Source organism: Mesoplodon bidens, assembly GCF_964165515.1.
Source record: "Mesoplodon bidens genome assembly, chromosome: 3".
Classification (NCBI taxonomy): Eukaryota; Metazoa; Chordata; class Mammalia; order Artiodactyla; family Ziphiidae; genus Mesoplodon; species Mesoplodon bidens.
In genome coordinates this window covers 164816784-164842871 of record NC_138178.1, presented here as the reverse complement: position 1 = coordinate 164842871, position 26088 = coordinate 164816784, and the positions used below count along the sequence as shown (strand labels likewise).

General features: G+C 48.5%; 1 protein-coding gene across 1 annotated transcript in view; it reads right to left on the bottom strand.

Annotated features, from left to right (window-relative positions):
* Positions 1-1188: 1188 nt before the first annotated feature.
* TDP1 (tyrosyl-DNA phosphodiesterase 1) overlaps positions 1189-26088 on the bottom strand; it is a 75219-nt gene continuing 50319 nt past the window's right edge. The window contains exons 14-16 of the mRNA XM_081228936.1: positions 17703-17805; positions 8290-8398; positions 1189-1528 (exon numbers count right to left, since the gene is read on the bottom strand). Of these exons, the coding sequence (XP_081085062.1) occupies positions 1455-1528; positions 8290-8398; positions 17703-17805 (286 nt within the window). The 3' untranslated portion in view covers positions 1189-1454. The remainder of the gene's footprint in view (positions 1529-8289; positions 8399-17702; positions 17806-26088) is intronic.

Sequence of the window (26088 nt, the reverse complement as noted above, 5' to 3'; positions counted from 1 at the left end):
TGACGGCAGTCCCCTGGACACCCAGCTCAGACTCCTGGGCTCCCGCTCTGAGCCGGCCCCACCGCTACTACCAGTCCAGGGCACCTTCCCTGTTGCCTTCCAAGGCAGCTGGGCTCATCTGATACAGGGTCTGAATGCCCCTGAAGTAGAAGGCAGCGTGCGAAAAGGATTAAGCCTAACTTTTCTTACCAGTGGAAGAAACTGGTTAAACGAATTCAGTGGCTTTTCAACTTTATGTTTTTAAGCAGAATGCAAAACAAAAAGCCACCCAGATAGTATCCTTTAGAGAACCCAATACGTAAAAGTGGTGAAGGAAGGCTCCTCTGACCGGGGAAGGAGAAGGGAGGAGCCCCGGACCCTCACCCACCCCGGCAGCTCTCTGATGTGAACATCCTTGGCCTCTGAGGAACAGTCTGGAAAACTAGCATCTTAAAAAAAAATCTTTCAAAATTAACATTGAACTCTATTCTAAATTCTAGGATGAAGAAGCTGATGACAACCTGGAAATGAGCCTCACGCAGAAGAAAAAACGAGAAGGCTTTAAGTCATCTGAGGAGAGCGCGGATCCTGCGTGTGAAAGTCAGGAACATGCCCTTCACAAAGCAGGACACAAAGCAGGACGATGCTCGTCGCTCTGACCCAGGCAGCTGGGGCCTGGGGGACGTCCTGAACCTTTCTGGGGCTCAGTTCCCTCACTTGTGAATTAAAGGCACCCAATCAGTCCACCTTTCAGGGGCTCTTCTGAGTGAAATACTTGTGTGCTTTTGTATGATCCTGCGAGCTGTCTTTTGTGGACATTTTTGGGGATGGAGGAGACACCATGCACTGTGGGGAATGGGTGAGGGGAGGGCAGGTGGTCCTTGAGCGGGAAGGCAGCCAGCACAGCCGGGGGCGGGGGGATGAAACGCCGTCTAAAGCTGCAGGGTGACGATAGTCAACATGGCCCACAGCGTCGGGGCAGCCGCACCAGCCGACACACCCCAGACTCCCTCCAGCAACCCCGAGACACACTAAGAAAGCTGAGAGAGGGCTGGGTGAGAGGTCACGTTCCTGCTCTGAGAAGCTTCAGCTGAATCCAGAGCACCTCTCCTGACAGAGCACAACTGACACATGTCAACCTTCAATCCACAAGCGCCGACACCACCGTGAAAGTCCTCATCGCTAGGAAGGTCATTTTACACCTATATATTCTTTTAACGTGGTGAAGTTTAATAGCTTTCATCCCAAAGCATAGAAAAGGGAATTATGAAAATATATAAATTTTTAAAGTGAGAATGTTAACAATGGCCATTAAAAGGATAATCGACATCTGTGTTTGAAAGCTCGACCTTTGCAAAGAGTTTTGTAGGGGGGCAGATAAAACATTAAGAAAAGTGAATACCCAGTGCAAACAAGGACATCCAATGTTCGGGGTTCAATGCCTTACACGTCAACTTCACAGTACTTTACTGCTCTCAGGAGGGAACCCACATGTTCCCGTGTGTATCTGGTGCTTTGACATAAGGAATGTTCCAAATCCAGGGCCGATCTGGGGGAAAAAAATATTACATAAGTATAATACTGATTTAAATAGGATTACAGAAAATTCACCCACCTGACAGGATAAAACTACTCATGGGCCGGAGTCTACAAATCATGAAGAGCCTTTTCTGAATCAAGCCCCGACGAGAGCCCTTATAGGTAAGAGCTTGTAGTAAAGCTTCATGTTAAGACACGGGTGAGTGAACATGGGAGCAGGCTGAAGCCCGGGGTGAACGCTGGCTTGCCACTTAGGTTGACAAGTCACTTCACCTCTCTGAGCCTCAGCCTCCTTATGTGTATCTAAGTCTGGAGCTGTCAGGAGGATTAAATGAAATAAACCCGTGTAGTGCACAAGATGCAGTGTTCCACACAGAGAGAATGTAACAAATGAGGGCGGCTCATTTTCTTCTTTTAAGAACCTGCAGAAACCAACAGTGACAATGGGTTCAGTCAAAGGCCATTTTTCTGCTCTCAGCAGCTGGTCATGGTCGCACAGAGCCAAGACGCCCTGCGTCACATCCCTGAAATGGTTTTGTTCTGTAACTTAAGGCTAGTGATTGATAAGGCATAAAGGTCTCTGTATAATGACCGTAGACCAACATTGAGAAAAGCAACATGCCTTGGAATGGTACAACGGAAAGGTGACCTGGGTTCAAATCCTGCCTTCATCCTTCTCTGCAGCCTGAGGAAGCATGTGGATTTTGGCCTCAGGTTCCCTATCTCTGAAATGGGAAGTAATTACATTAGCAAACTCCCAGGATTATTGTGAAGCATGAATGAGAGAACATCTGTGAAAGTTCCTGGCATGTTGTAGGTGCTCAATATGTGTGAACTTTTCTTCCGTTTAACTGATGTTTCACAAATTGAAAAAATTGGAACAAATCTCTTTTACCACACATGGCTACTGCCCGAGTCAAACCATTTCAAAAAGAACCATAATAATATGGGTAGGGTGTAGGGACTTCCCTGGTGGCGCAGTGGTTAACAATCCACCTGTCAATGCAGGGGACACGGGTTCAAACCCTGGTCCGGGAAGATTCCACATGCTGTGGAGCAACTAAACCCGTGCGCCACAACTACTGAGCCTCTGCTCTAGAGCCCACGAGCCACAACTACTGAGCCTGTGCACCACAACTACTGAAGCCCAAGCACCTAGAGCCCCTGCTCTGAGAAGCCACTGCAATGAGAAGCCCAAGCACCACAACGAAGAGTAGCCCCTGCTCTCAACAACCAGAGAAAGCCCACGTGCAGCAACAAAGACCCAATGCAGCCAAAAATAAATTATTTAATTAAAAAAAATACGGGTAGGGTATAAATACACTACAAGGATTAAAAAGAACCCCCCACATTATTGTCCTGAGAAATACAGAGGATGGAAGGGTTGCATGCTTATAGTAAACTGGCCGCTTGGCAGGTCAGCTGAGATGGACCATCCGCCTGCAGCCCCTGGGGGAGGCTTTCTCCTTTTCCTGAACAGAGGCAGATGGTAGCTTGGAGGCCGACCTGGCAAACAATGGTATCTGCTGCTCCTTCCACCCAGCCTCGCTGTTTGTTTTGAATAATCACAGGGCGAGTGTGCAAATGGCAACTACCAGCAGGAAGTGCAGGAAAAGAATGCCAAAGATGGCAACAAGTTATCAGAACCCCGTTCTCTCCCCTTTGGCCTTGAGATGGGTTGAAAGCATGAAACCACACTTTCTGGTAATTAAGTTTCTTAAGAGGTAAGGGACTAGCAGGGCTAGAGACTTGGCTCCCTGGCTACTCACTGGCCTTAAGAAAGCACGCACTCTCTTTCATTGGAAACACCATCTTCTGTGGCTGGACCTCCCCTTATTTACCTCTTTCCCTGCAAACTGCTCTGTTGGGCAATGTCTACTCTGCTTCATCCCCCAGGCAGAAGACCCCCTGGTCCCTGCTATATGAATAGCCATTCGAGAGATTCTTCACCAGTGCAGATCTGTGATACAGACATTTGCCAGTGAGGCTGTAACTTAAAGACCACCACGGCATTTATAGTGGACCCTTGAACAACCTGGGTTTGAACTGTGAGGGTCCACTTATATGCGATTTTTTTCAATAAATACACACTACACGATCAGTGTTTGGTTGAATCTGGGGATGTGGAACTGCGGATACGGATGGCTCACTATGGGGCTTGAGCATCTGTTGATTCTGGGATCCAAGGTGGGTCCTCGACCAATCCCTGGCAGATACCAAGGAATGACTACTCCTTTCCCTCAAATTTAGTCAACGATGACCAAGCGAGGACCTGGAAACCACGCTCCTGGCAAATCCCCCTGAGGCTCTGCTTTATAAACGAGCAAATGTCTGCACCTCCCAGGCAGAGCCTTTCCATGCCAGCTGCAAGGCCTTCCACTACCGTGGGGGAAGGCCACAAAAAGGGCCAAGAGGAAGGTGAAAAGAGGGGGGGTTATGATTCTGTTGTGTTTTTACACCCATTACTACTGGAAATCAGCCATTACCACTCACTGGCTCAGATGAAGGCCTGTTTTAGGCAATCCTCCTAAACTGTCCCATGAGAGAACAACTTGCCTCACATGATACAGTCACATGTGTATATGAAATACTTGGTCGTGCTGGTTAGACGCCTGGTACTCTGCTAGCCAAACATGAAGGCCTCTCAAGTTTACGGTCCAGGGGGCAGGCAGACAAGCAGGCATGCCCTGCTGCTGGGATGCTGAACCCCACTGTGTCTGTGCAGCAGTTCCCTGACCGGGCTGATGTGGGAATTGCTGGCACGTTTTTCTGGGACCCACCCCTGGAGAGCTCGTTTCAGTAGGTCTGGGCTGGGGCCTGGCAATGTGCACCCTTGTCAAGTTCTAAAGGTGATCTTCACAGAATCTGTTTGGGATCTGAGGCTAAAGGGGATGAAAAATGTCTTTTTTTTTTTTTTTTTCTGGAATACGATGAAAGGATTTAAAACAGGAGAGGGAACGATCAGATAAGCCTGGCAGCAGCGTGGAGGATGGCATCCAGGGGGTGGAGTGCAGAACCAGGGAAATGAAAGAGCAGCACAGTCCGGGTGAGGGTCCGGGTGAGGCCTGCGTTAGGGCCACGGTGGGGGAGGACCAAGGACAACCTGGGGGGCATGGTTCCCTCTGTGTGTCCCTGTGGTCAGGGACTGCATGCTACAGTGTGTGATTTACAATGTTAGTGATTTTGCTTTGTAAAAGTTTTCTTTTAAAAACACAGTTCCTGTTGTAAAATGGGTTTGGGTATGTGTAACTTTTCATGGGAGGAGTAATATAAACTCAAGGAGGGCAAGGATTTGTGTCTGTCTTGTTCACTGATCTATTCTAAGCACCTAGCTGGTACCTGTGCACAGCAGGTTCTCAATGATATACCTGTGGGGAGAGAATAAGCAGCAAGCATAAAGCAGGTACCCCTGTAGCTAAGTCTTTGTTTTTGTTTTATTTGATCAATTTCTTGGTGTCAGGATGTGTGGTGGTCTCTTGTATCCAACTGTGATTTGTTCACATTAGTGTATTTCTCTGCTCTTCTTATAGTCTCCTGACTTAAAAAATACTGAACAAGATCTTATATATGTTAAAGTGGCTTGAAAATCACTTATTCAAATGCAGTGCTTTTTTTTTTTAATTTATTTATTTTCGGCTGCGTTGGGTCTTCGTTGCTCTGTGTGGGCTTTCTCTAGTTGCGCTGAGCGGGGGCTACTCTTCTTTGCGGTGCACGGGCTTCTCATTGTGGTGGCTTCTCTTGTTGCACAGCACGGGCTCTAGGCACCCTGGCTTCAGGAGTTGTGGCTTGCAGGCTCTGGAGCGCAGGCTCAGTAGTTGTGGCGCACGGGCTTAGTTGCTCCGCAGCATGTGGGATCTTCCCGGACCAGGGCTCAAACCTGTGTCCCTTGCACTGGCAGGAAGATTCTTAACCACTGCACCAACAGGAAAGCCCGAAATATAGTGCTTCTGAAATGTTCTTAACCACTCAACTTTTCCAAGCACTGGTAAGATGCCTTTGTTTTTTTTTTTTTTTTTTTTTTTACATTTATTTATTTTTGGCTGTGTTGGGTCTTCGTTGCTGTGCACGGGCTTTCTCTAGTTGTAGTGAGCGGGGGCTACTCTTCGTTGCGGAGCGTGGGCTTCTCACTGCGGTGGCTTCTCTTGCTGTGGAGCACGGGCTCTAGGCACGCGGGCTTCAGTAGTTATGGCTTGCGGGCTCTAGAGTACAGGCTCAGTAGTTGTGGCACACGGGCTTAGTTCCGCGGCATGTGGGATCTTCTCGGACCAGGGATTGAACCTGTGTCCCCTTCATTGGCAGGCGGATTCTTAACCACTGCACCACCAGGGAAGCTCAAGATGCCTTTTTAAGGTGCACATGACTCCCCCGAATGTTGGCTTTACAGGAAATGGTGATATCTGAATCCCTGGCATTATTCTACATGCTAGTAAAGCAGTGTGGAAGTTAAAACAGTACTGATAAAAAAAAAACTAAAATGTTCCAGTCTCTCTAGCATATGTCTTTCAAAGGAAATGTGTAAAAAATAGAAAACTCACTTAAACAATGGAAACCTTCTGCTTGCTGGTCAAATAAAAGGATTACCATTTTCATTACATGGTCTAAGACACTACCTAGTTGTAAACTTTTAAGTTCTTAGCAATGCTTTTTCTAGTGGAACTGAGGGAACCTTAGGATAATTCTAAGCCTCCTCTATCTCTTCCATTCTTGCTTTTACAGTCCTTTGGAGATTAGGATTAAAGGGAGGGGGTGAAATTCCAGCCAAGGTTCCAGGCTGTGGGTGGGAGGTACAATGCCTGAGGCCAGACGGCAGGAGGCTAAGCCTAAATAAGGCTGTCACAGTTAGTCCTTCCCACCTCCAACCTGTTTATTCAGGAGCACTCAGGTTGGGGGTAGGGGTGAGGGACATGGAAAGCAGAGAAAGCGAGAAAAGACAGAGGTGCAGCGCAAAGCCAGAAGGGGGTCAGGTCACTGGGTCATGTCCTGGGTTAGGGACTGTCCTGCACAAGCCTCAGGCTCTTCTGAATGTCAGCTCATGGGGGGAGGGGGAGGGATGGCCATCAATCCACTGTTATAACTGAACTGGACATTTTAAATAACAGAAACAATGGCTAACCGAAATCAGCTGCTAACTCTGAGCTGGACACTGGGTTAGATGCTTTCTAGACTATATCTCAGTCACTCTTCAACAGTGAGCTATGCACTCTCATGTTCTCATTTTGCAAACAGAGACACTAAGGCCTAGAGAACACAAACCACTGCCCAAGGTCACTTAATAAGTTGTCAGGCTGGCACATAAACATGGCCTGGATCTAAAGCATCTGTGGGTTGGAGGGTGGGGAGGAGTGGTCATGGATTTCTTGAAATTCTGGTAATACCTCTTGCTAGTGAAAAATGAATGTGTGTGAATTTACAACACATTTAGAGGACTCAGAAAAATGCACACGGCTTGGAAGGAAGGGAACAAGAATACCTTCCGAAACAGCATCCACACGACTGATCAGAGAGAAATGAAGTCACCTGGGCGAGGCAGGATGAACTCTGTTAGATGTGCCAATACAATCTGAGAAATGGGTCCATCAGAAGGGCAGGTTTGGTTCACCACGAAAGCCAAAAGGGCGAGTGAGGGCGGGGAGGTAGCTAGAACCCAACCAGCATCGCTCAGGGAAGGAAGGGACCCACTGGGGCAAGGCTGACTCCGTTAGGGAATCTGAGAGTTTGGAATATTAATGGGGTGGCATCATCAAAACTTACCAATGAAAAACCAAATTTTCCCTGTTCACATTCAGCCTTCACTCAAAAACCATAGATTACAATCTGGCTACCTGTGTAGGCCTCTACCCTCCAGGGGAAAATACGCCAGCCACAGTGATATAAGAATCTGCCACTTTAAATTAATAAGCTTGTCCCGATTACGCATCTTCTCCGGGGTGAGCTTGGTGAAGTGTGAACTCACCCCAAAGACAGATTTTCTGGGGCTGAGCAGAGCAGCCCTGCGGCCGGTGGGGCTGGGTCAGAGCTGGGATGAGGTGGTGCCTGCATCCCAGCCAGCCTTCCTCCCAAAAGCGCTGGGAACCTGGACCAATACTCCACTGGCTTTCTCTTGTGAAAAATACCTGGTCACTGCCCTTGAAGTCCTCACCTAGCGCAGCAGTTCTCAGAGTGTGTGGCCTGGGGACCTACTTTTTAAGGGGGTTGGGGAGGGGGAAATACCTGTAAAGTCAAAATTACTGTCAACACTAAGCCATTATTTGTCACTTTCACATGAGTGTACAGACGCTACATGACTTGTGTGATAACACAACAGAGCAGCCGTGAGAATCCGGCTGTTAACCCAGATAATAAAGGGGTCTGCAAAAAAGGTAAACAATGCCATCTTCCAAACTAACTTGTTTTTGGGAGTAGTCATTTTATATATTTTTAAATATACAAATGGGTTTATTAGTATCTTTAAATAAGTTAATAAATATTTAAAAATTTATTGGTTTTAATTGCTGATGATACGTATCAATAGCTATAAAAGCCCACGTAAACAAAAGCCCTTTGTGGTCCTAAGTAATAAAACGTAGAGGTGTTCTGAGACCAACCAGTTTGAGAACTGCGGCTCCGGTGGCCACACACAGGGCAGCAAGGGAGCCTCTGCAAAAACCTGCGCTTCCAGGGCCACCCACGAGCCAGGCTCCCAGGGAGAGCCCAACCCAATGGCTTTCCCTGGGCCCTGTTTGTTTCTGCTCTGGTACACACACCCAAGGTTTTCCTTCACCGGGGTCTCACCTTTACTTCCATACAGTTCTGGAGGCAGGTCATACGGCACGGGAAAGGAGGCTGCTGGCTCCTGGCTCCCTGAGAAGAATTTCTGTTTCACTCTGAAACTGTCCAGGCCCTGCAGACACAGAGAATCTATAATTGCATCTCATTTTCTGGAAAAAGATCGCAAGAAGCAATTATATTTTTATGATACTTACAACAAAATTCAGAGCTATTTTTGTTATTTCAGTGCTATTTTTGATATTCAGTGGGTCAAATATATTTACAACACTCCCCCAAATATTCTTTCTTAAAAATAAGAGAGGTCCAAAGGTCAGAAAATAAATTATAGCAAAGTTTGCAAAAGTCTAATAAAGGATACAAAGACATAAGAGAAAAACAATTTTGGATGTTACAGCCCATTTCTACTAACCTCTGTGTACAGCAGCAGGTAGTGTGTAGAAGACACTGTGTAAAAATACCTCTGAATACTTTCAATATTACTATCTACAGACATGGGCTGCTCACTCTGGTGAAGAATGAAAGTTGCTTTCATGTATCATGAAAGTGTCCAATACAATGGGATAGGAATATAAAAGTGAGAACTCTTCAAGACCCGTCAAAATGGAAGGTTTATCCCAAGAACTCGAGAATAGGCTACTATTAACTCTGGATCTGAATCAGGGTGCAACTATAGGTGCCACACCCAGGCCGATGTACACACTGCACTGCCTCCTCACACAGGGCCTGCCCGGTAGTGGGGGTGCCTACTACGTCGGCTTTGCCCTCCCCAGGCCTCCACGCATCGATCATCTCCTGGCCCCCTTCCCGGATGATCCTGGCATTCTGTTTTTGCCTCATTCCTCTGGCCACCCATCCACGCGCAGATCCACCCTTCTCATCCTAAATACCCACATATCAAACAGTGCTAACGTCTATGAACCCACATGAAGAGCTACAACTACAATTCTTCGGAAGATGAGGTAAGTGTCAGGGCTGTGTGGACCTGGGCTTTGGGCAACCTGAGTTGAGTCTCTGTGCTGGTATTTACGGGCTGTGTGAATGGCTCACATTTGCATTCATTCATCCCACACATTATTTCTTGAGTCCCTGTTCTGTGTCAGGCATGGGTGCCGGGCACTGAGTGCACAGGAGTCAGAACAATTATTATGATGCCTGTTCTCATGGCATGTACAGTCTAGTAGGGAGACATTAAACAAATACATTTATAGAAGTAAAATAAATAACTACAATTTTTGATAAGCGCTATGAGAAAAACAGAGGAGTCCTAGAAGAGAGAATAGTAGGCCTGTTTTAGATTTTGGGGCGAGGGGGTGCTCAGCGGAATCCTGCCTAAAAAAGTGATTTTTTTTTTTTTTTTTTTTTTTTGTGGTACGCGGGCCTCTCACTGCTGTGGCCTATCCCGTTGCGGAGCATAGGCTCCAGACGCGCAGGCTCAGTGGCCATGGCTCACGGGCCCAACTGCTCCACGGCATGTGGAATCTTCCCGGACCGGGGCTTGAATCCGTGTCCCCTACACTGGCAGGCGGGTTCTTAACCACTGTATCACCAGGGAAGTCCCGAGTTGCAAGGTTTTCAACAGAGAAGTTCCAGTGTAAAGGTGGAATGGCACAGACAGGAGAATGGATCGGACTGGGAGTTGCTAAAGACCAAGAGCTATTACAACAGGAATGCGAGATGGATTCGAGATGGTAACGGGGATCCAAGTATCATCACAACAAAAGATGAGATAAAAGTGAAGTGAGGGGGCTTCCCTGGTGGCGCAGTGGTTGAGAGTCCGCCTGCCGATGCAGGGGATGCGGGTTCGTGCCCCGGTCTGGGAGGATCCCACATGCCGCGGAGCGGTTGGGCCCGTGAGCCATGGCCACTGAGCCTGTGAGTCCAGAGCCTGTGCTCCGCAACGGGAGAGGCCACAGCAGTGAGAGGCCCGCGTACCGCAAAAAAAAAAAGTGAAGTGAGGGCTTCCCTGGTGGCGCAGTGGTTGGGAGTCCATCTGCCGATGCAGGGGATGCGGGTTCGTGCCCCGGCCCGGGAGGATCCCACGTAAAAAAAAAAAAAAGTGAAGTGAATTTGGATGAGAAACGGAAAGACAGAAATGGATCTGAAAGAGGCTGAGGGAAAAGGTAGTAAAAATCAGAGCCAAAAAAAAAAAAAAAAGAAAGTGGGGGACTTCCCTGGTGGTCCAGTGGTTAAGACTCCACGCTTCCACTGCAGGGAACATGAGTTCGATCTCTGCTCGGGGAACTAAGATCTTGTATGCTGCATGGAGTGGCCAAAAAACAAAGAGAAGAACTCGTGCCTGGGCAGATGGGATCCGCTGGGATGACGGGATGTGGGTGGGCGAGTGGCAGCAGTGGAACGCCAGGACGTGGCTCTGTTCGGTGAGTCAGAGAACACGAGAGGTTGCAAAGAAGCACCACCTGAAACAGTGCTGCCCAGCTGTGGCCTCCTGGGAAACGCTGAGAGCCCTGAACCCATGCGCTGGGCCCAAGGCAGGCTGTCAGAGGTGGTGCGGGGAGCAGGAGGGGGGGTTAATGTGGCAGCTCTTGTCAATTGTATTAGTTCTTCCAGCCAGAGCCATCTTTGGCAACAGAGGGACAATGAAATAGTTTAACCAGAATGGAGAAAAGAGAAAGTAAAAACTTGAAGACTGAAAGTTCTTGGGGATTTAGTGGCAGCATTTTTGACTCCGGTTGTAGGAAAGAGAGCCCGCCATCTGGGGAGCAAGTGAACCTGGGGCTGAGCAGGGCCTGAGCTGGCTCTCAGTCCTGGGACAAGGGCAGGGATGCTCAGGGTACCTTCCTCTGGAGGAAGGACATTGATCCATGATTTTGAGATGGTCTGTGCATTATTCCCAGAGGTAGGAGGCATTCTAGACACAAAGTGCCGGGCAGCCTAGTCGGTGCCTGACAAAGTACGTACTCAGTAAACACCAAAATGCACCGAGTTCAAAGAGAGAAAATTTCTATCTCCCTGAAATACAGATACCTGAGGGTTTGGAATACAGCTGCTGGTCTTTGAAATCATTAGATGATCTTTCCTATATTGAGATTTTTCTGAACCTAAATGCATTAGTCTAATCTATAAGTTAAATACACCTAAATTAAAGGGACGACTCAAAAAACATAATAAAACTGATAAATTGATGTTAGACATTAAAAGAATAAAGTCTTCAATTAAACATTTATTAAGCACCTACTATGCAGCAAGAACAGCCAAGTGCTGGGTACACAGTCAAATGTACCTTGACATTAACCCCCAAAGCCCTTGCAAGTGTTCCTAATCAAAGGGAAAGCTACTGACTCCATGCTCTATGGCAAGTTAGGTTAATTTCGAAATTATGTGTTTATTGATTGATTCATTTAAAAGCAGCAGGAAAAAAATGGGGAAAAAAAATCAATATTCGGTTACCAGGGACTTATCAGCTTCCAGATCAATCCCAGAAGTTTCAAATGGCATCATAATTATGAATGGGAAGTGCTGGCTCTCCATCCACTGCAGTTTGTAGGCCACACGGCGTGTCCCTTCACACGGCCACTGGTTCCTGAGTGACAGGCCTGTATGACCGATGCGGGAAAGGAGACCTGCCGGGTCTCTTCTGGCCGACCATCTCTGCAGCGTTTGAGACTGTGCCGTTCTGGGCACAAAACCTGACCGCTTGCAATGCTGGCCTCACGTCAGCATTCAGGAGCACAGAGATCAGGATGGCTCACTGGTGAAGGACAGAAGTGGCAATTCTGGCTGCTGCTAACTCAGAAACGTGGGCGTTTGGGACACGGAATTCTGCCTCAGGGCCACAAACGTGGGCTGATCTCAAGAAGCTGGATTTTGGCTGCTGTCCAGTCAGAAGAACGACTACAAAACTGGGTGCTAAGTAACTCTCTGGCAAATGTGTGACTAAAGGTATAAAAAGACGTTATCTTGATGGTACTGAAGGGAGAAACCCAAAGAAAGGAATCACGCTGGGCTTCATTTCACAACAAACTGCCTTACTGTCAGGAACTCTTTTAAGATCATGGCCGATACCGAAATTTTTAAGACATTAAATGAATATATAGGGATTGGCCTTTGTAGTCAAGGCAACAGACTTCCGTGAGTGAGTGAGAGGTGGCGTGAGCCTGTGTGTACGTTTTGGTTTGCGCAGAACAGCTACAGGTGAGCTATCGCCCGCTGCAAGCTGCTCACGACGAGATTCGTGGGCACACTTTAGCGCCTACTGCACCCGACGCCCCTCGGACTCAATCCACGTTGCCTCTGCAGCCACTGTTTTGCACACGTGTTCTCCTCACAGAAAGGGGAGAGGGTACTGCGGGAACCTCAAGGGAGCGGCACCGACAGACTTCACTAAGAGCCTCCCGTGTGCCACCCTCCCTGAGAGCAGCTCCCAGCCCAGTCAAGGAGACACACGAGTCATCGGTGACAACACAGGGGACACAGGAAAAGCCCCGGTTCTTGAAGGCTGTGGGGCACAGAGGAGGGACACCTGGAGCAGAGATGTGAGAGGCAGGTGGGGTTAGGGGCCTCAGGGGGTCGTTCCTGCTACAGATTAAGGCTGCTGAGAAGGGTGGTATGGTGGCTCATTCTACATGTCAACGTGACTGGGCCATGGGATACCCAGGTAACCGGTAAACATCACTCTGGGCATCTGAGGGTGTTTCTGCACAGGGTTAATATTTGAATCACTGGACTGAGTAAAGATGATCCCCGCCAACGATGCACCAACCAGCCAGTAGGGGGACTGAGTGGAACAAAAAGGCCGAGGAAGGACTGCTTGGCTGGGACGTCTGTCTTCTCCTCAACTCAGACTGGGACGGAAAGCATGGGGTCCTGGTCCTCAGGCCTTCAGACTCGGGCTGGCCCACACCACCAGCCCTCCTGGTCTCCAGCTCACAGACGGCAGAGCTTGGGACTCCTTGCGCTCCAAAACCGTGTGGGCCAGTTCCTCACGGTAAGTCTCTTTCTATGTGTATCTATATATCCTATTGCTTCTGTTTCTCCAGAGAAGGCTAAGGGGCCTGGTCCAGAATGAGAGGCAGTCGCTCTATGTGGCTGGAACACGACAGGCCAGGATTGAGAGGGAAGAGGTCAGACCCGAGTAGTCAGGAGTCAGGATGCAAAGGGAAAAGCAGGCCATGCTAAGGAGTCACAGGATTTGAAGCAGGTGGGAGACACGACCAGATTCATGGTCTGTAGACGTTCTGGCAGCAGTGGGCTGAGCAGCTTGGAGGTGGCCTAGGAAGTGGGCTGGGAGGCGAGTCTGGACGCGGTGGCAGCAGGGATGGCCAGAAGTGACAGATTTACAGGGTGCATTAGGAGTTGGGGACGACAAGCCTGGGTGATTAAACATGTCGGGGGAGAACGAGGAGTCGGGGATGACTTCCTACACCCTGAGCTGGGACAGTGGGTGAAGGCAAGGCGCGATTCATTCAGAATCAGAATTTTACAACAGTGTGGTGTAGGTGATTAAGATGATGATTTTGACGGTACCTGTAAGGCCCTTCTCCTCAAGTACCCTCGCATAATATAAATTACACTATAATCCTAAGGGGAGATAAGTTGTATAGATTCAAATTCTCTGAAAATTGGCCTGATGAGACCACTAACCCTGCTTAAAAAACTGATGGCTTGGGCTTCCCTGGTGGCGCAGTGGTTGAGAATCTGCCTGCCAATGCAGGGGACACAGGTTCGAGCCCTGGTCTGCGAGGATCCCACATGCCACGGAGCAACTGGGCTCGTGAGCCACAACTACTGAGCCTGCGCGTCTGGAGCCTGTGCTCCGCAATGGGAGAGGCCGCGACAGTGAGAGGCCCGCGCATCGTGATGAAGAGTGGCCCCCACTCGCCGCAACTAGAGAAAGCCCTCGCACAGAAACGAAGACCCAATACAGCAAAAATAAATAAATAAATTACTAAACTCCTACCCCCAACATAAAAAAAAACCCCAAACCTGATGGCTTTCCACTATTCGCGTGGGACAAAGTCCACTCCAGCACGTCCTGCTTGCCACCTTCCTTCAGAACAGGGCTCCAACCGCGTAGCCCAGGCCACCCCCTGGCCCCTTCCAGGCACGTGGAGCTGGTTGCCATTTCTCAAATATAACGTGCACTGTTCCCTCTGGCCGGGAGCCTCATCTCCCCTGATGGTGGGTTGAACCCCCATTCATTTTTCAAGACCCAGGTCAAATGTCATCTAAATGAAGCCTTCCCCAGGCAGACTGCTCACTCCCTCTTCTCAGTCCTTATATTTTGGACCTACCGTGATAACTTGTGTCTGCTTCCTTAACTTAACCACGAGCTTCCTGAGAACAAAGGCTCCATCTCTTCCTCGCTGTGTTCCCAGGAGGAACCAAAGAGGACGCGGGAGGTGCTTACGGAGCTGACTGTACAAGAGGTCACCCCAGGCGGCCAGATGTCCAGTGACAAGCCGGGCGTGCACGCTGAGGACGGACGGCCACTCCTTCACAAGCTAAGTCTCCTTCTGTGCTCCTAGAGCCTCAGCAAGATGACTAATGACCTCCTGTCATAGAGCTTTGGGTTGCCCTCAAAGTCAAAACCATAAATGTTAATTCCGTGAGGGCAAACAAGGGTCTACAACTTTCCCAGAAGCTCCACGTAACAGTACATGAAGCAGATGAGTTATAGGAGCTTAAGGACAACGTGTCCTATGTTGCAAGATCCCCTTGAACTGCTTTCTGCAGAGAAAACACCCATCAACCCACTTACAGGTGAAACCCTCTGGCAGTAAGTTCCTACCTCTTGAGTGGCTTCCCAGCTCACAACAAACCCCCTTTTCTGGAAACAGGCCCCTACTGAGGGACAGGGTTGGGAAGGAGAGAGGTGTGCAGGGCAGACTCAAGCTTGCGCAGTGACTGTAAATGCAGAACCCCTGGTCACAGGGCGGAGAAGCCATGTGGTGGAGTCACAGCAGGGGCGGCAGCCCAGAGAGCCTGCCTGCTGCCCGGGCCCCAGAGCTGGCCGGCCCATCCCTCCCACGTCTCGGCTGTTCCTCCCTTCCTTTGATTCCATGACACTCCCCCTTCTATAGGCCTATGTCAGCTCAAGTTCGGGTCTATAAAATGCACCTAAAAGAACTCGGACACCCACTTTGAGCCCTCTGGGTTCTGCACGGTCAGGCCAGGTGCCCTCCTCACATGTCTGAGCACCCAAGCTCGCACCTGGGACGTCTCTCAAACAAGGCGTCTGCTTCACTTCTATGACATTCTTGCTCAACTCGACCCTTAGCTCCCTAGGAGGCAAGGTCAAATACTTGTATACTGTCCACACATCTCATCTCAGCGCTTTGCTCAAGTCATTTATGATTTGCTAAAGGACACGACGATCCGCCCAGATGGGAAAAAGCCTGATAGCAAGACAGCGGCAGTGTGTGGGTCCTTGTTAATGCTGTGGAGCAAGCCTGCTGTAAAGCACTGTTCCCCAAGGGATCTGCATGTTGAGACGCCATGGAACCGCCTGCTGGAGAAGCCACTGTCTCAGTGTGTCAACTACACGGGTCCCCCTGCTGGGGGCCTCACTCTTGAATCTGCTGGCACAGGATGGGGAGTGGGGGCGGGGGGAGTCCATGTTTTAATATTCTTGCCCGATGGTCTTTATAAATAACTAAATCTCTACTTTACCTAGAATGCGCTCTTGTGGGACTCACTCTTATTCCAAAAGTGTAGAAATAATAGTCTACTCTAGAGTCAATTTGGGGATTCTAAATGATTATGCCCATTCTTTCTCTAATGTACAGATAGAAACAGTATTAGAGGTAAAAATTAGTAGCTTAGAAGGGTTGAGTGGTCCTGGAAGTACAGTATACTTCTTTCCTAGCATCATTTTTATGATGAGGGATAAGGTCAGAACAGTTAGAAATGACTAGAATTTTGCAAATGCTGACATGAAAAGCCAAACAAGAGCGACGCGGAATTTATTCCTTTACTTAGGTGATTATTGGGAGCTAATTCTAGCCTGAGTTCGAAGCTACAGCCACTATAATCACACCACATGACTGTGTACTATTACCCTGGTGCTGAGAATCTACTACCTCCCTGTGATACAGCTGAGAGATCACAGGAGGATCAGTTAGAGACGGAGGCTTGAGAGCTAGATCCACTCAGCGGTGGAACCTTAGGGAAGTCACCTCCTTGTCTATGGAAACCATCTATCGATGGGGCTGAGGAAGTGCTGATCTTTAGCTGAAAGCAGCATCGGGATCTGCTGTTTGACTCTATGGGAAAGAAACAAAAAGTGCTAGAATCTGCCCTCAGGAGAGGCCTGTGGGACAGTTCAGTAGTGAAACCCTCTGAGACAGAGAAAAGGATGGATAAAGAGTGGTGAGGGCAGGAGAAAGGGAGAGGGGAGCTCTTCCCCAGAGCATGCGTGAGGAAAGGAACAGTGGGGAGGCCTGTCAGCCTGGGCGGGAGGGCAATCTCAGCTCGCCTTGAGACGATACCCACACATCACAGGGCCTGGATATATAAGTCTCAGGACAAGCACACAGCACTCCCCTGGCTAAGTCTTCTGGTCCAGTCCAAGTGGTTTGCCATGGGGCTGCATCACGTGTGTGTTTAGCTCAACTCATGGTGTGGGCAGTTCCAACTGCATCCACCAATGAGTGTGTGCCCAGAGTGGGGTTGGGGGTGAGAGGGGGTACTGGGGACCCTGTGTGCCGCTTAAAGAGGGAACAGCTCTCTGGGCCAAGAGGAATTCTAGTGTTGAGAGAAACATGTGGCTTGTAAAACCCAGTCCCTATACAAAAACTAGCTACTCTGTTGGGTGTTCAGCTGCAGAAACTGAGCGCTGTTCCAAAGCCAGGATGCAAGCTGGCTGTTCTGGTGCCCTTCTGGGGGGCTTCCCCGTGAGCCTGGTAACACACGAACTCTGTGACCCCCGGGACTCTGTCTCTAGCAGATGCTGTGAGCTTCCCTGCCTCCCTCCCGGCTTGTGCTCAGGCCATTCCTCCCACGAGGGTGCCCTTCCCACTCCTCTCCGCTGACCGAGAATCCTCAGCATCCTTCGTTGCCCCCAAGCCGACCAGCTTCTGAAGGCGGTCTCCAGTCACCCAGAACAAGCCTTGCACTTGGCTGACTCATCCCTTTGGTGACTTGTCACTTACTACCTTATACTAAATTTTCACACGCTGGTTCACAATCTTCATTTAAAGGTTGTTATTAACTTTACCCAAAGCAATGCCTTTGATCACTAATCTGGAACACTCCTGAGAGCAGTGATCCCCTCACACCCAGAACAGTGATCGGTGAATAAATTCATCGGCTCGAGCCTGCGGCTGGGAGCACAGGCTCCGGGTCAGTGCACAAGCTTGCGACCTCCTGAACTCGGGCAGGTCATCGGGACTCAAGAAGAGAACACAGACCCCCATTCGCTTCACTCATGACCAATCATCTCACAAGCGTGCACTTACAAATGCTGATGGGAGGAAAAGGACGCCGAGCTCATAGGAGCGGATCATCAGCTGGGTGCCGTTCTTCTCTAACGCTCCCCAGGCGGCCTTGGACAGATTGGCACTGCGGGGACAAGGACAGGGAGAGGATTGACTCAGTGAGGCGTTTCAGCGCGGGTCAAACTCCTACAGCTGTGAGAGCGACAGTCAACGCCTGAGAGCCGCAATCATGTCCGTTCAGCTTCCGGCAGAGTCCTGCATTCTGGGAAATGGAACGTAAATCCTGCTGTGCTATAACTCTCAAGATTCATCCAACTGCTTGGTGAGAATGTACATTGATACAACCACTATGGAGAACAGTATGGAGGTTTCTTAAAAAACTAAAAATAGAACTACCATACGGCCCAGCAATCCCACTACTGGGCATATACCTTGAGAAAACCATAATTCCAAGAGTCATGTAGTACAATGTTCATTGCAGCTCTATTTACAATAGCCAAGACATGGAAGCAACCTAAGTGTCCACTGACAGATGAATGGATAAAGAAGATGTGGCACATATATAAAATGGAAGATTACTCAGCCATAAAAAGAAACGAAACTGAGTTATTTGTAGTGAGGTGGATGGACCTAGAGTCTGTCATACGAGTGAAGTAAGTCAGAAAGAGAAAAACAAATACTGTATGCTAATACCTATATATGGAATCTAAAAAAAATATATGGTTCTGAAGAACCTAGGGGCAGGACAGGAATAAAGATGCAGACATAGAGAATGGACTTGAGGACACGGGGAGGGGGAAGGGTAAGCTGGGACGAAGTGAGAGAGTGGCATGGACATATATACACTACCAAACGTAAAATAGATAGCTAGTGGGAGGCAGCTGCATAGCACAGGGAGATCAGCTCAGTGCATTGTGACCACCTAGAGGGGTGGGATAGGGAGGGTGGGAGGGAGATGCAAGAGGGAGGGGATATGGGGATATATGTACACGTATAGCTGATTCACGTTGTTATACAGCAGCAACTAACACAACAATGGAAAGCAATTATAACTCCCATAAAGATGTTAAAAAAAATTTATCCAACTGCTAATTACAGATAGCTTCACCCTCACCTGCGTTTTCCCCTGAGGGCAGCTATTAAAATCATTATCCTTCCTTAGAAAGACCCCTACCCCCAAACCCCTTTCCTTTTCATGACTCTGCTGTAGCCCTAGACAGGAGATTCCATTTTGTTGTATATAAAAGTAGCACAACTGTGTCAAGGAAACGCAAATCAAAACCACAATGAGCAATCACCTCAAACCTGTCAATGGCCATCATTAAAAAGACCACAGGGCTTCCCTGGTGGCGCAGTGGTTGAGAATCCGCCTGCCAATGCAGGGGACACGGGTTCGAGCCCTGGTCCGGGAAGATCACACCTGCCGCGGAGCGACTGGGCCCGTGCGCCACAACTACTGAGCCTGCGCATCTGGAGCCTGTGCTCCCCAACAGGAGAGGCCGCGACAGTGAGAGGCCCGCGCACCGCGATGAAGAGTGGCCCCCGCTTGCCGCAACTAGAGAAAGCCCTCGCACAGAAACGAAGACCCAACGCAGCCATAAAAAAAAAAAAAAAAAAAAAAAAAAGACCACAAACAACAAATGTTGGCGAGGATGTGGAGAAAAGGGAACCCTGGTGCAGAGTTAGTGAGAATGTAAACTGATGCAGCCACTATGGAAACAATATGGAGGTTCCTCAAATAACTCGAAATAGAACTACCATACGATCCAGCAATCCCACTCGGGGGTACATATTCTAAGAAAATAAAAACACTAATTTGAAAAGATACATGCACCCCCACATTCATAGTAGCATTATTTACAATAGTCAAGATATGGAAGCAACCTAAGTGCCCATCACAGATGAATGGATACAGAAGATGTGGTATATATTAGCGGTCCCCAACCTTTTTGGCACCAGGGACCAGTTTTGTGGAAGACAATTTTTCCACGGACCAGGGGTGTGGGGGGGGCGGGTTGGTTTCAGGATGATTCAAGCACGTTACATTTATTGTGTGCTTTATTTCTATTATTATTACATTGTAATATATACAACTCACTATAATGCTGACAGGAGGCGGAGCTCAGGCAGTAACTGTAAATACAGATGAAGCTTCGCTCACTTGCCCGCCACTCATCTCCTCCTGCGCGGCCGGGTTCCTAACAGGCCACAGACTCGTAGTTGGGGACCCCTCATATCTCTCTCTCTCTCTCTCTCTCACACACACACACACACACACACACACACACACACAGTCATGAAAAATGAAAAGTTGCCATCTGTAACAACATGGATGGACATGGAGGGTATTATGCTTATGAAGTCAGACAGAAAAATTCTGTATGTTACCACTTATACATGGAATCTAAAAGATAAAACAAACAACTATACATATAACAAAACAGAAAGAGACAGATACAGAGAACAAACTAGTGGTTACAGTGCGGAGAGGGAAGTGGGGGGCAAGACAGAAGTGGGGGATTAAGAGGTACCACCTATTGTATATAAAATACATAGGCCACGAGGATATATTGTATAACACAGGGAATAGAGTCAATATTTTATAAAAACTATAAATGGAGCATAATCTATAAAAATACTGAATCACTATATTGTATACCTGAAATTAATATTATAAATCAACTATACTTTAATTAAAAAAAAACTATGTCAATATAATCTTACAGAGTAGTATCTTAAGCTTCACATTCCCTTTTCTGCCTTTGGTTTTGGCCAGGGAGTGCTAATTTCTACTTTCAGTCAAAAGAAAACAGCTCCAAGGGCACTAGATTGGTATTTGTATCCAGAAATAGTGCCTTTAGAATCATGTTTTATGTGGAAAGAGTTGTAGGTACGGCTGAAAATCACACGATACAGCGGGAGGAAGAGGCTTGGACCTGACCGGAGGCACCCAGATGCAAGCAGGATGCCCAGGAGCGGAGATGAAACAGCTCCGAGGCATCTTTAGAAACTCTCTCCTGCAGCAAATCAGGCCGAGAGCTCTCACCCATCCATTAATCAGTGTAAACCCACTGGGACCATTTTTTTCAATTAGGCTCACCCAAATTCTATCTCATTTTTAGAATGGAGAGTAAAACCTCAGCTATTTAGACCCTTAAAGCCTGACTTTGTGGATAACAGAAAGATTCATTAAAGATTCATTCACTGCGGCATCAACCACTCTCCTGAGCCAAGGGCTGCAGCTGTTGTGCGGATTGAAGTCAAGGAGAAACGGGCATCAATAAGGTGAAAAGAACGATCTGTTCAGCATTCTATGGGAACAGACAAAGAGGAGTATGGAAATCAGAGCTAAGGAAGCTCTTAAAGCAATTAAGCTATAACTTCAAAAAAAAAAAAGGGTATTCACAGACCTCCCTACCTTCTTAAATGGACCACACTGAGGACAGGGGACCTTTCTTTGATGCCCAAGAGCCACAATCATGAACATCACTACCAGTGATGTGTCACAAAGACGTAAAATGCAGAGGAAGTGGGAAGTTGACAATAAAGTGATATGATGACTCTAGAAAAACAGCTTGCTTTTTATTTCTCTTGCCTGTTAGTAACATAAAGTGACTGCCTGGGCTGAGACACAGGTTTAATGGCAAAACCAATCAGTGAGTGTGAGGTAGAAGCCATCTTCCTATGAATAATTTTTCCAGCTTTCTAGATTATCGTCTTCCTGGTAACTCCCTCAACTTGTCGGCAGAACATTATAGGCGAGATGCACTTTCCGGAAGGCTTATTCCCACTCTTCCCTCACTAGCCACGTTTTCCTCAACATCCCAAGATCCGAGGGCTTATTCCGAGGTAAAGATCAATGGAGATCATGAGAACATCTCCTCAGACGGTTTCCTAATAGAATTCTAAGCATCTGGAACCTGATACTCTATCCTGAATAATGAGACTAAAAGTCTCTTGTAGGCTGTCTAGGTGATAAATTTTTATTCCTTGAAATAGCATCTTTGATACTTCTTTACACTCTGAATACACTTTGGATCACTGGTACACAGGGCGGCCAGCACATGGGGTATATATTTGCAGACTCTGACCCGCCTGCTGTGTGTGTGGATGGGCATCCACCAGTGTCTGGCAGAGGCACAGTGGCACCACAGGGCTGCTTATGACAAGCTTGTTTGCTCCTGAAACGTCAAAGGAGTTCCAGCTTCTCATCTTCTCCATTCAGGACCCACGTCTACTGCCTGCCCTGGCTTCTTGCTGTGGCCACTACTGCCCCTCAAGCTCAGTTCTCCATGATTTCTGTCTCCTGCTGGCCTGAGCTGCTTCTCCCCCCAGTGCTGTGCTTTCATTCTGGGTACTGGATGTGCTTCATCACCTAAGAGCGTTGGGGTCTAAACTGACTTTGCATTCTCTGGGGTATCGAACATTTGTAAGTTGGAGAACCTCGGAGGGTAGGATTCTGGAGGTCCCGCGTTGCACTGTCCATCAGAAACTGCCCAAGCCATTAAGAACGTAATGGTGAATAAAACAGTGGCTTCTGGGCTTCCCTGGTGGCGCAGTGGTTGAGAGTCCGCCTGCCGATGCAGGGGACACAGGTTCGTGCCCTGGTCTGGTAAGATCCCACATGCCGCGGAGCGGCTGGGCCCGTGAGCCATGGCCGCTGAGCCTGTGCATCCAGAGCCTGTGCTCCGCAATGGGAGAGGCCACAACAGTGAGAGGCCCGCATACAGCAAAAAACAAAAAAACCAAAAAAACAGTGGCTTCTGGGGGATGGAGGTGTGTATTAGTCATGGTTCAACCAGAGAAGCAGAACCACTTTGTGTGTGTGTGTGTGTGTGTGTGTGTGTGTGTGTGTGAAATACACAATGTATATAATTTACAAGAATTTGACATCAGGAAGTAGCTGTGAGAGCCAGTAAAGCAGTCTGGGTAACGTTGCTGTCTTTGCCCTAGAGCCGCAGCTTGAGGTCTGCAGGGTGGACAGAAGCCACAGAGGATGAACACACAGTGGAGAACAATCCAGAACCACAAGCAACGAGCTGAAGCCACATATACAGGCTCAAACCATGTCTTTTCGTGCTGCCTCTGGCACTGAGGGTGGGATGTCCTGCAGAAGCCGGGCCCTCACCAGAGCTAAACGCACATACCTGGCGAGGTCCAGGGTTAGAGAAGTTGCAGCAGGGCCAGGAGAAAACGCAGCAATGCAGGGCCAGCTGCCACCTCATGCCGAGAAGGTGAGCCAGCCCAAGGTGACAATGTGTGGGTTATCACGACAGTGCCCTTGGCATCTGCCCTCTAAATCCCCACAAGAATCTCCTTTGGGGCTCATCCTAACCAGAAACATACAAGAGAACTAACCGGAAACATACAAGAAAAGGGACTCTGCAAAATGTGGTTCAGCCCTGGTCCAGCCCAGAAAAGGGACTCTGCGAAATGTGTAAAACTGACACATTACAAAGCCTCCACAGGGTGGGATGTTCTTTTCCTGAGCCCCTGCTAAGCTGACCAACGGTCGGTTATTCAACTGGACAGTTTATGGGCCCCTTAATGACCAGGAGCTCGGCTGTGGTCAGTTCTCTGCCATGGCCTGCAGAGCGTGGCTGTAACTAGAGATCTGAGCTCAGCCCACATTATGGGAATTTTGTCCCACAGTTTAAAGCTTTAAGAGTAAATTTAAACTAATAATGTATAACAGAGAATTCCTGAAAGAAAGCTCAGTAAAGCACAGGAATGCCACATAAAGGACACGGTGAAGAAAGGAAGGCCAATGCTGAGAACAGCTCCCTGGACCCCAAATCAGGAAAGAGGATATCGCCCACAAAGCCACCCAAAGGCACTCCTCTTCCTCCCGGGCCTTAGCTTCTCATCTCTAGAATGAGGGATTTCAGCCAATGAGGCCACAAATCCCTTTCCAGACAACAGTCTACAATGACTAGAGATGTCCATACTCGCCTCTAACTAATTCAGTCCCTCCAACCGCGAAGATAAAATCCATGATAACGTGTTGGGAAAACAGCCACGCAAGAAAGGAGAAGGGAGCAAGGAAGGTGATCTCTGGGCCGACCCTGCAACGGCATCTGAAAGCCTAACATCTCATAGCAGCAGCAGCAGGAGCCATTACCTCCAAGCCCAGCCTGAGCACCGGAGCGGCTGACGGACTTGACTTCTAAGATTCCGTTGCAAGGTGTCCGAATCCCGAGGATGACTGCCGCTTTGGGAAATGTGTCCTTTGATACAGCACTTCTTTCACGGTTGGTACCTGATGCTGGCAGTGGCTGCCCGGAGCGCAGAGATGCCTAACAGACCGAGCTTTTAGCCACGCATCCCGGAGGACGGGGGTGGGGGAGCAGACGCTCCCACAGACAGACGCAATAAACAGACCGTTGACCGTGGACGTGAGAGAGGATGGAGATGGAGCGGCGGGGGTGACGAGGAGGGAGAACGGTCAACTCGAGCTCGTGCTGCTGTAACCCCGTCCTCAAATCCCACAGCTGCGTGCCTGTCACTCACACACACACACACACACACACACACACTGTGAGTCACCTTCCCCTTTGCATTTGCTGTAGGTTTTCCTGTATTGTGCTTAAAATTTTTTTTTTTTTTGCGGTACGCGGGCCTCTCACTGTTGTGGCCTCTCCTGTTGCGGAGCACAGGCTCCGGATGCGCAGGCTCAGCGGCCATGGCTCACGGGCCCAGCCGCTCCACGGCATATGGGATCCTCCCGGACCGGGGCACGAACCGGTGTCCCCTGCAACGGCAGGTGGACTCTCAACCACTGCGCCACCAGGGACGGCCGTGAAAAAATATTTTTGAGGAATACAAAAAGATATTCTCACAGCTAAGGATGAGTTGTATCTAGGTACATGCAAGGAAAGAATCTTTAATTTTGATGGATTCTGTCAAATTTCTCTCTAAGACTATTTCTTAATTCTGCCAATTATCCACTTTTAAATTGTCGCTTGTCTTTTTTATTGATATACAGTGTGCATTAGTTTCCCGCTGCTGCTCTTACAAATTGCCACAAATTTAGTGGCTTGGAACAACACAAATCTTTGGTCTTACACTTCTGGAGGTCAGAGTCTGGAATGGGTCTTGCTGGGCTAAAACAAGGTGCTGGCAGCTTCCCTTTCTTCCCCTCCAAACCTGTTGTCTGCCTTCCACTCAAATAATATTCTTAACTGCCAAACCCTGTGGGCTTCTAGACCAGTGGTTCTCAACTGGGGGTGATTTTGTCCCTAGGGGACATTTAGAGGGTAAATAATGTCTGGGGACATTTTCTAGAGGCCAGGGACGCTGCGCAATACCCAACAATACACAGGATGGCCCCGTAACAAAGAACGAGCTGGCCCCAGATGCTCAGGAGTGCCGCGGCTGAGCTACCCCTGTAGACCTCTCTGCTGTGCTGATGTGGTTTTCTCCTCCTCCTCTGCCTCTGGTTTCCTTGGCTTTCTCTCCACTTGACTATTCTGGTTCTCTCCCAGCTCTCTGACTCAGCTTCTCTCAGATTTGCTGCTTTTTCCACCCCGAACTGTACCCTCTAAATTTCTGCTCTGCCCTTGGTTCCTCTCTCTTCCCTTCCACAGGGACTTTCCCACTCACCAACTGCAACCGTTACTTTAACAAGATGACGCTCGGACTTGTCCAACTTTGATCATCAAATTTCCAAATGGGCATCTGCAACCACAAGCTGGATTTCTCCACTGGGATATCACATGGTTACCCCAAATCCAACACTCCAAAACCCGAAAACTATCAGCATGCCTTCCCCTCTGAAAACCAGCTTTCTTTTGAATTCGATTCTGTCCACAATCTCAGTCAGGCTCAGAAATCTCAGGGACTTTGGTCTTGTCGGCTCCACTGGCAGCTATGTACAGTCAGATATCAAGCTTTTTTAACCCCTTGTAACATTCTCTTTCTCTTTCCAAGAAGATCTCCCTAGTTCAGTCCTTCCCACCCCAGACTTTAGATCCAAACAGATTGCCCTGTCTCTGGTTTCTCATTCTGTGTCTTCCTCCAGTGGCTCTCCAAGTATCAATGCATCCTTTCTCCTGAAGCACATATACAGCAAATGTATAGCCTGGCATTTAGGAAACTCCACAGTCTGACCAAGTTTATGCCCTTCAATCTTCTTTCTTTCTTTCTTTTTTTAAAAATAAATTTATTTATTTATTTTTGGCTGCATTGGGTCTTCATTGCTGTGCGCGGGCTTTCTCTAGTTGTGGCGAGCAGGGGCTACTCTTCGTCACGGTGTGCGGGCTTCTCATTGCGGTGGCTTCTCTTGTTGCGGAGCACCAGCTCTAGGTGCGTGGGCTCAGTAGTTGTGGTGCACAGGCTCAGTTGCTCCGCAGCATGTGGGATCTTCCCAGACTAGGGCTCGAACCCATGTCCCCTGCACTGGCAGGCG